The 9,786-nt window shown below is 45.0% G+C and overlaps 1 protein-coding gene across 1 annotated transcript in view; it reads left to right on the forward strand.

Annotated features, from left to right (window-relative positions):
* The window catches only part of LOC147460841 (purine-uracil permease NCS1-like), a 50,169-nt gene extending 41,043 nt beyond the window's left edge, over positions 1-9,126 (forward strand). Inside the window, exon 2 of the mRNA XM_086508530.1 lies at positions 8,258-9,126. Within this exon, the coding sequence (XP_086364656.1) occupies positions 8,258-9,000 (743 nt within the window). The 3' untranslated portion in view covers positions 9,001-9,126. The remainder of the gene's footprint in view (positions 1-8,257) is intronic.
* The last annotated feature ends 660 nt before the right edge of the window (positions 9,127-9,786 follow it).

Here is a 9,786-nt window from a genome sequence, read left to right on the forward strand (position 1 = left end):
CAACTTGCTTAAGACGCTGTTTCATAATCCGTAGATACACCCAATCTCCTTCCTTGATCGAGACCTTCTGATGATGGTTGTTAGCCTGTCGAGAATAAGATTCCTGAGCGTTGCTTAGCCGAAGCTTCACACTCTCAGAAATCTCATCCAATGATTGACTCTCAGCATTGGCATCAGGCATTTGACTGACCGATCGAGTCAAGAATGACAGGAATCGGCGGCCAAAAGCTGCCTCATACGGAGTTCGACCAATAGCAGAAGAGAAGGAATCATTGAGAATAGCCTGTACCAATGGGAGATAGAGCTCCCATTGAGACTGCTGATCATGAACATAAGACTTCAACACATCAAAAGCTAATTGATTATAAATTTCCGTTTGACCATCTGACTGTGGATGAAAAGCGAATGAAAAATTCAACTTTGTGCCAAAATTTTCAAAGAGTGCACGCCAAAAGTTGGACGTAAACTTAACATCCCTATCTGAAACAATGGACTTTGGCAAACCACAGAGGGGGTACCAATGCTTGATGAACAATCGTGCAACATCTTGTGCAGTAACTGTGGCCTTACAAGGAATCAACATGCAGAATTTGCTGAAACGATTAACAATAGTTAAACATTGAGTGTTCCTTGAATGCTGACTTGGTGGTAAGTTAGTCACAAAATCCATAGAGATATCCTGGAAAGGTCCCTCGGGAATAGGCAGCGGGATCAAGAGGCCTTGCTGCTTACCTCGAGGAGCTTTCACTTTTTGACAAATAGTGCAATGTGTGACATAACTAAACACATCTTTTCGCATTTTAGGCCAATAGAAAAATCGTTCAATCTTTTCCAATGTTGTGTTCATACCCCTGTGCCCACCCGTAAGAGAGTCATGTGCATCATGCAATATGGATGGCCTGAGAGAGGGCAACACACATAGACGCTGACGAAAAAATAACAATCCATCACGAATGAGATAGTTGCTGGGCCCTTGGGAAGCAAGAGCCTGCAACCAATACTTACCAAACTTCGAATCTGCATAATACTGATTCTTCATGCTGTCGAAAGACTCACCCTGTATAGAAAATGTGGTTCTTGACTCAAGAGCCAAAATCTATCCTTTGCGACTCAACGCATCTGCAACACGGTTAGCTTTTCCAAGCACATACTCAATCAAACCTCCAAACTGCTCAAAAAATTGTGACCACCGCGCTTGGCGATCACTCCAATGTGCACTAGGCATGGACTGCAACCACTTGAGGGCTTGATGATCTGTGCGCATTGTAAACTCTCTACCATACAAAAAATGCTTCCAATGCTTAAGAGAGTGAATGACAGACAAAAGTTCTTTATCATAAACTGAATAATTCTTTTCCGCACTATTGAGCTTCCGGCTAAGGAAAGCTACTTGGCGACCATGCTGCTGGAGCACAGCGCCTATGGCGACATTGCTCGCATCCATCCATACCTCAAAGAGATCATCCCAAGAGGCAAGGATAAGACACGGGGCTTCTGTCACCGCAACCTTGAGAGCTGCAAAAGCCTCAAAATGGCTGCCTCAGGCAAGTCTACGCGCTGACGGCGAGTCTTTACCCCTTTCAAAACATCAGTCATAGGTGCAGCAATGCGTGCAAAATTCTCTATGTGCGAACTATATGCTTGACATAACCCAAGAAAAGAACGCACATCATATGCAGTTTTGGGAAAATCCCACTTACGAACCTGTTCCACCTTCGCGGGGTCTAGCTTGACGCCATCTGCAGAAATGATATAACCCAGATAAGTGACTTCAATAAGAAAAAATTCAGACTTCTTAGCTGCAACGTACAACTGACACTCATCCAAACGAGTTAGTACCCTTTCAACATCTCTTTCATGTTGTTCCAACGATGCAGAAAAAATGAGAATATCATCTAAAAAGATGAACACACATACACCTACCATGTCGCCGAAACGACCTACCATGAGACGATTGAATGTACCCACGGCTCCTGTCAATTCAAAAGGCATAACAATATACTCCCATTGCCCTCGCTCGGTGCGAAGGCGGTCTTGAAAATGTCGCCTTTGAATACCCGTACCTGATGGTATTCACTTTTGAGATCGACCTTGCTGAAAACCTTTGCCCCATTGAGCCTATCGATGATATACTCAATGCGAGGCATCGAAAACTTGTTCTTGACTGTCATCTTGTTTAATGCCCTGTAATCAACACACAAACAAGACGAACCATCCGTCTTGCGAACGAACAAAATAGGGGCAGCAAAAGGACTTACACTAGGACGTATGCCACCAACTCCGTGAGTTGTCGCTCTAACTCTTCCTCTTGTGACTTGTTCAAACGGTAGGAAGCCTTCCTGACCGGCTGTTCTCCCTCCATAAGCTCGATGCGATGGTCCTCCGGCCGCTCCGGTGGGAGACGAGGTGGAAGATCATCCTGCAAAAAGAGATGTTTAAATTTCATAAACAACTCCGAATACTTACCTGGAGCCTGAATGCTCTGGGAAACTGGGGCAGCATATATGAATGCCGCTTGTGCTCCTCGTCGTAACTCACGCTTTACTTGAATATGTGAGATGAGAGGCAAAGAATGCAAGCCCTCCTCAGCACGAATGGTGAGGGGGGAATCAGATTTGGCATGTAAAATGAGAGTGTTAGCTTCCAAATCAATGAGAGCGTTGAGTTCACGAAACCATTTTATGCCCAAAATCATATCACATCCTGAGAGAGGAGACACGAGAAATTTCCTACGAAAAGAAGCTTGCTGAATGGTAAACATCACATCAAGGCACTCCTTCGTGATGAGAGAGTCCATACTAGGAGCGAAGACAGAAACCTCGAGAGGAGATTTCTGACTAACCTCTAGGCGAGCTCTCTCAACAAGAGGGGGACTAATCACATCGTGCATGCTACCGGGATCAAACAATATGATGAAACGCTGTCCTTTTACATGACCATAACACTTCAAGAGAAATTCATCAATGTGTGTGTCAGAGTCAGGAGAAGATGCTGGTTGTGTTGTGACAGAGTTTGTGGTAGTTGTGGGTGCCTTTGGTTCTTTAGGTGGGACTGTCTTAGGACAGTTTTTCTTAATGTGACCCTTAATGTGACATTGAAAATATCTACCTTCTTTAGCATAAATCACTTGGTCTTCCGCCGTGATGTATCCTCCTATAATTCCTTGAGAAGCTTTTTCATCAGGGGTTAGCTTAGGTTTTGCAGGAGTTTTAGCTTTACCCTTAGATTCATTGTGAGAGTTCTTTTCCGAGGAATTAGAGGAAGAAGGGCTAGAAGAATTACCATTCTTACCGTTCTTGCCGTTCTGTGTGTTCTAAGAATTCTGAGATGTCCCTTGAGAAGACTTGTTCTCCTTAGGCTTTCCCTTGTTGTGCTTCATCTCTTGGGCGAGAGCGATTGCGATCGCCTTGTTGAGATCCGCGGGGTCAAAGACTTCAACATCAAACTTGATGTATTCGTCTAACCCAAAGTGAAAAGCCTCTTTGCGCTCATCATCGGACTTGCTTAGTTGAGTGCCTAACTGCAAAACACAGTTAGAAAAAGACATGACTGGTATACCATGTTGCTTGAGATTATGCCAATCCTCTTTCAAGCGTGCAAGATACTGAGGTGGCATTAACCGCGCCTTGAGCTTGTCTTGGAAATCAGCCCAACTAAAAGAGGGGGGCGTGAAATTGTCGGCTGCCTCTAGGTGCGCGGCTGCTGTGTCTCTTGCCATGCATGGTACCAATTGATGGCATCACCGGCAAGGTATATAGCTGCCGTCAAAACTTTGCTATTTTCTGTTTTCTTAGTTGTCGCAAAATAATCATTAAATTGATGCAACCAAGAATGAATAACTGTAGCATCCATCTTACCGTCATACTTACTGAAAGTCAACTTTTCTGTGACTGGATGATTGGAATCCGCGTTGTGGCTTGCGCCACTTTACGAACTCCCGCGATCTTTGGGTGGATCGGTCTTCGAGGCTAGGACTTGGGCAATAAATTCTTGATTGCGAAGCTCCCTTTGAGCTTCACGCTCGGTCTCCATAGCCAATCTATGCGCAGCACGATCGGCCTCCAATGCTGCGTTTCTTACTGTGGCTTCTTCCTTCCTTAGTTCTTTTCTTTCTTTTCTTGCGTTGCGCTCGCGTTCCAAAACAAGGCGCTTGTCTTCCTGTCGATCCATCATGGCTATCATTTGCTTCATCATTGCCTCCATAGGGTCTGGCGTGGATGGCGAAGGGGGAGGGTTGGAAAAACCTCCTGGTGGGGAGAATCCTTCGTCGCCTCTCTCAAGCTCATCACCTGAAGGCAAAGTATCCATGCCGCTTCGGGTGACGACCATGCACTATGATCTTGGGGTCTTAAGCTCGCGAGGAACTTGGTTCTTGAGGGTCTTGAGGTTCTTGAGGTTCTTGATTCGTGAGAATCTTGGGTTCTTGAGGTTCTTGAGGGTTTCTTTCGCTTGCAAATCGCGTTGGAGAAGGATCTTCTCTTCACCCGAGTTCTACTCCTTTCTGCGGGCGCACCCCTTGGCGGCCTTACGCTCACACCAAGGTTGCTTTTTCCCACCTCACGTCGATTGGCCGGCCGCTAAGTGCACGGTCCGCTCTCAATGAGTGAAAAGAGACACAAGGGGAGGCTGGACAAGCCCTTTTTTCTTGGGATTCCTGTCACTCTTCAACAAAACATGATTAGGAATCGCCACGCCCAAGTAAACTTGGGTTCGTGCGACCGCAACAAGCAAAAAAAATTCTTGTGGTTCTTCCCTTGAGTAATGCAGAACACTTCCAAAGCTCTGATACCAATGTTAGGTGCAGCGGAATGAATGTTGTATTTTCTCAAGATTAGTGATCTTTATTGCTCAAGGTTCCTTATAGTTCTTAGGGAAAGAGAGAGCTTTCCGTCTTATAGAGAGTGTTGTGATCACGAACAAAGTGAGTGGATCTTGTGCGTGCAAGTGAATGAGATTGAGAGAAGGAGAGAAAAAGTTACGACACCGAGAGGTTGTAAAACCCTCCTCCGAAGGCCCCACTCTCGTCGGCGAGAGTGGTCTAACTTGATTGCACGAAAGAGTACAATGCGGATGCAAAGGACTGATGCTATTGGACTATGCCGATGACGACGACGATGGTGATGACGACGGCTTCGTGGCTGAAACTGGGACTGGTTATGGGCTGATCTGGACCACCTGTTGTCTGCTGTCCACAAAGGATTAGAGGCTGAATATTCGGTGACTTTTAAGGGCTGAAATTCCCTGTTTTCTGCTGAGGTTTTAAGGCTGAATAAAACGCTGCTTCTAGGGTTTTCAGGCGGCGTTTTTGGGGACTGCCACCGGCTGGAAAACGCTGCTGAGGATGCTATGTTTTCCAAGGTCTTGATTGATGTAAAAACGCTGAAAATCTGCTGTTGGAAGGCTGGTCCTGGCTGCGTTTTGGTGATTGGAAACGCTGCTGATTTTTCAAGGCAAGGCTAGCGATGGAAGGACCTATCTGCTGCTGCCCGCTGATGGTGAGAAACCTCCAAGCTTGATGGTGATTGTCTAGCGTGAGTGTTTCTGAAAAACGCTGTTGAGAGCAGGAATAAACGCCAGGTCTATTGTCTTGCTGGCGATGATGGCTAGATGGGGAAAATGCCAGATGGTGGAGGAAGCAAGCTGTGGACAAAACGTTGGCTGATGGGGTGTGGCCTCGCCAAGGGCAGGAGAGGTTCTTGCTGAGAGAGGGAGGGAACACCTGCTGCTTGGGGAAGCCTGTTGTGCTCTCTGTTCATCTGCCAATTAGTGCTAACTTGGGTTTGCTTATAAATTAACTTACCCAATTTGCCCTACTAACTACCCAACAAAAGTCACTTAATAAATAAGTGAAAAATGTCAAAAATAGGGAATAATGGGATAAAGTCATCTGAAAAATCCCCAAACTGACTCTGATGGAATCTGATGGAAATGCTTATGCTTATGCAAGGTGCAACCAGAGGATATGCATCTACACTAAGTGACTGGGCATGCACGGTCTACGAATAGACTCACAAAAGTGCCAGATCACTTCTAATCTAACTTGACGGAAACCTTGCTATCGTGTAGCTTGTCCACGGACACATAGGGTTGGGATGTGTCATGTGACATCCAGGAAGAATTCACTTTTCTTAGGATTGACAAGTAGCTTGTGATTGCGCAGCTCTTCGAACACAATGGTCAAGCGACGCTTATATGCTCCTCTTCATTCTTCGAATAGACTATCATGTCATCGAAGAACGTCCCAACAAACTGTTGATGCGAGCGGAAAATCCGGTCCATCATTCTGTTGAATGTGGCAGGAGAATTTGCTAGCCCAAATGGCATCACTAGAAACTCATAAAGACCATATGTTGTTCTAAACGCAGTCTTGTGCACAGCCTCTGGCGTTATACGAATCTGATGGTACCCACTCTTAAGGTCTATCTTGCTGAAAATTGCAGCACCCTCTAAACGATCGAGAATATCATCAATCCTAGGAATAGGAAACCTATTCTTGATGGTATTCTTATTCAATGCACGGTAACGAATACACATGCGCCATGAGCCATCCTTCTTTTGCACTAGGAGCACTGGGGAGCAAAAGGGTGAAGAACTAGGCTGAATCAGCCCCTTCTATAATAACTCCTCAACCTGGCCCATAATCTCTTACTGTTGCGCCGCGCTAACCCTGTAGGGAGGTGTATTTGGTGGGCTACACCCTGGCACCAAATCTATCCGATGATCCTCAGGTCTCTCTGGCGATAATTGCGACGGCAATGAATCAGAAAAACAGTCACTAAACTCTTGCAAAAATACTGACCTTTCTTTATCCAACGCAGATAAAGTTGACTGACAATTATCTGAGACATCACGTGCAAAAATCAAGTACACAGAAAGATGATTCTTTGTTACAGAAGTGTTAGCCGAAGCAGATATAATAGGGACAGGCTCCCCTTTGAGCTTTACATCCAAAACATGAGTTTTGCCCCTATGCTGAAGGGTGATCGTCTTGCCGAAGGCATCCAGCACGCCATGTACTCTGAACATCCATGGAATTCCAAGTAGCATATCGCACCCTTCCAATGGCATGATATAAAATTCTTCCGTCTCTACATATGACTGAATATGCAGACGTCGCTTTCCAATAATGGGAGTAACATACTCTTGAGTAGCCAGGACATGCCAACCCTGCCTCTGCTGTGTACCCCATCTCTTCAGCTCTGATGCCCAGCTTCATAGCTAACTCTGGTGAGATAAAGTTTGCTTTGGCACCTGGATCAAAGAAGATGAGTGCCGTCTGATCTCTAACTTTACCCCATGCTCTACATAACTCGCTGGCATCTGTACTGGGCTTGTTATCCACCATATCTGACACCAAACCTGCCGTGGGTTTAGGCTTCTTGCCTTTCTGGTCCTCTTTATCATCTGAGTCAGCTAGTCTTTTCCTTTATGGACAATTGGTAGCAAAGTGACCAGGCTGCTCACATATAAAGCATTTGTTTTCAGCCGTTAGGACCTTCTTTTTCGAGCGACTTACGCACAAAAGGCTTCCTTTTCTGTTTCTTTGCCTGCGCTTCAAAAGTCCCGGCCGAATCCTTGTCTTTGGTGGCCTTTTCTGACCCTTGTGACGCTTTAGGAGCCGTTTTTACAAAGGGCTTCTTCGCTGAATTTTTCTTTTGCTGCCCTCCTTTCTCGTTGCTCAGAAACCCACTGTCCTCTCCTTTCAACAAGGCAAGACTAGTGTTAGCAACTTCCATGAGCAGGGTGAGGGTAGCCACTCTGTTCTTGGTACATTAGTCCTTAAGCCCTTTAGGCAGCCCACAATAGTACTTCTCAAATCAACAACTGGGTACTGGAGAATACTCAGCTCATGCTAACTTTGTAGGGTTTGGTGCTGTAAAAAAGCCCTTTAGACTCAAAGTATTTGCATTGAATGCACCAGCTTGGGAGCTTGACTAGGATAGATGGGGCAATCCCTATGGGATCAGCCAATTTTTTTTCGATATTTTCCCCCATTATGCAACAGAAATCTGATGGTTGAGACTGTTTAGTGCAGCACATTACATTCAATCAAGTGTTATGAAATTTGACCATCACAAGATCAAATCAAAAGAGTCACGATTTTTCTGTCAATGTGGTTACAGTAAAATAGACTGAGGCGTCTTTACTTTTAACGTTAAGTTTCATCCTGGAATCTGTTCTCAGCATATCCGATTTTCCTCATCTTGTGTGTTTGAGCTGTGGGTTTCTCATGCTTTTAACTGTGGTTTATATACAGACTTCACAAGATATGCTAGACGTCAAGCAGACCAAGTGGTTGGTCACATCGGTCTTCCGATTTTCATGGGCTTGTTTACGTTTTTGGGATTGGCCGTGACCTCATCTTCCGAGGTTATCTTTGGTCGTGTTATATCAAATCCGATGGAATTGTTGGGACAAATTGGCGGAGTCGTACCTATCATAACATCCTTTATTGGTCTCACATTGGCCACACTCACCACAAATATAGCTGCCAATGTCATGGCACCCGCAAATGCCCTCGTCAACTTGAATCCCTCTCTCTTTTCTTTCAGGAGTGGAGCACTTCTCACTGCTGTACTAGGGATCGTCTTCGGGCCATGGCAATTCATAAAAAGCAGTGAAAGCTTTATCAGCACATGGTTGGTGGGATATTCTGCTCTTCTTGGACCGTTAAGTGGCATAATTCTTGTTGATTACCATATCATTCGGAAGCGTCATCTCGATCTCGATTCTTTATACACAACAGAGCCTACTGGAATGTATTGGTATACAAATGGGTACAATTTAATTGCCATAGCCGCTTTATTATTGGCGGTGGCTCCTTGTATCCCTGGTTTTCTCTACACAGTAGGTTTCTTAAAGAAGGTCCCAAGCATTCTTTTAGCTGTGTATGACAATGCATGGATGTTTGGTTTCTTGGCAGCTGGATTTATGTACTGGCTTATGTTTCTGCTTTTCAACTTTGGCCAAGGACAATCAAGCACCGCAAAAGCTGATTGATTTCCCCTTGTGGGTTTTGCTAGCTTTGGGTCAAAATTAGAAGATTGTAACATTGTATCAATTTGAAACATAAAAGTACATTGTAAATCAATTCAAATGGTTGATTGAGATGTCAACTTGTCCATCCGTTACAATGAGTTGCATTGTGTGCGCGCGCGCACGTGTGTGTGTGTGTCTGTGGTGGGGGGGAGGGGGAGAGAGAGAAATGAAATGAAAGGTTATATTAACGTCTTCAAAAGGCCATAGTGGTGGATCTGATACAAAGTCAGAGAGAGAGAGAGAGAGAGAGAGAGAGAGAGAGAGAGAGAGAGAGAGAGAGAGAGAGAGAGAGAGAGAGAGAGAGAGAGAGAGAGAGAGAGAGAGAGAGAGCTTGAGCTTTTATGCAGAGAACATGATTTTGGTATCTCTCACTTCAGATCACTTTGCAAGTCTCTTTAATACTACTGACCATGTGTGTCGTTTTTTGATGGTTCCTTTCTCAGAGATTGAGATGTTGGATTTAGTGGCTATGATGATCTTGCTTCATGTCCTGGCGACTGTGATCTCTTGCGATAATTCTTTCTAGAGTTCTGGGACAGCTGCATTGCAATGCCTTTGTTGGCCGTTGTTGAGCAGTTCAGAGTATGTATTGGGGTCCTTGGTCTCATTACATGAGTACATAGACGAGCTTGGCCAAGGTTCACCTCTGCATCATGAATGCCACTAGCCCATTCTGTATAAACCATTGGCAAGACAGGGGACTCTCTGGCTTCCAATTGGGCACCTTGGATTAGGCCTTGGATTATC

This window comes from Adiantum capillus-veneris, chromosome 3 (assembly GCF_014529385.1).
Source record: "Adiantum capillus-veneris isolate H3 chromosome 3, ASM1452938v2, whole genome shotgun sequence".
Taxonomy (NCBI): Eukaryota; Viridiplantae; Streptophyta; class Polypodiopsida; order Polypodiales; family Pteridaceae; genus Adiantum; species Adiantum capillus-veneris.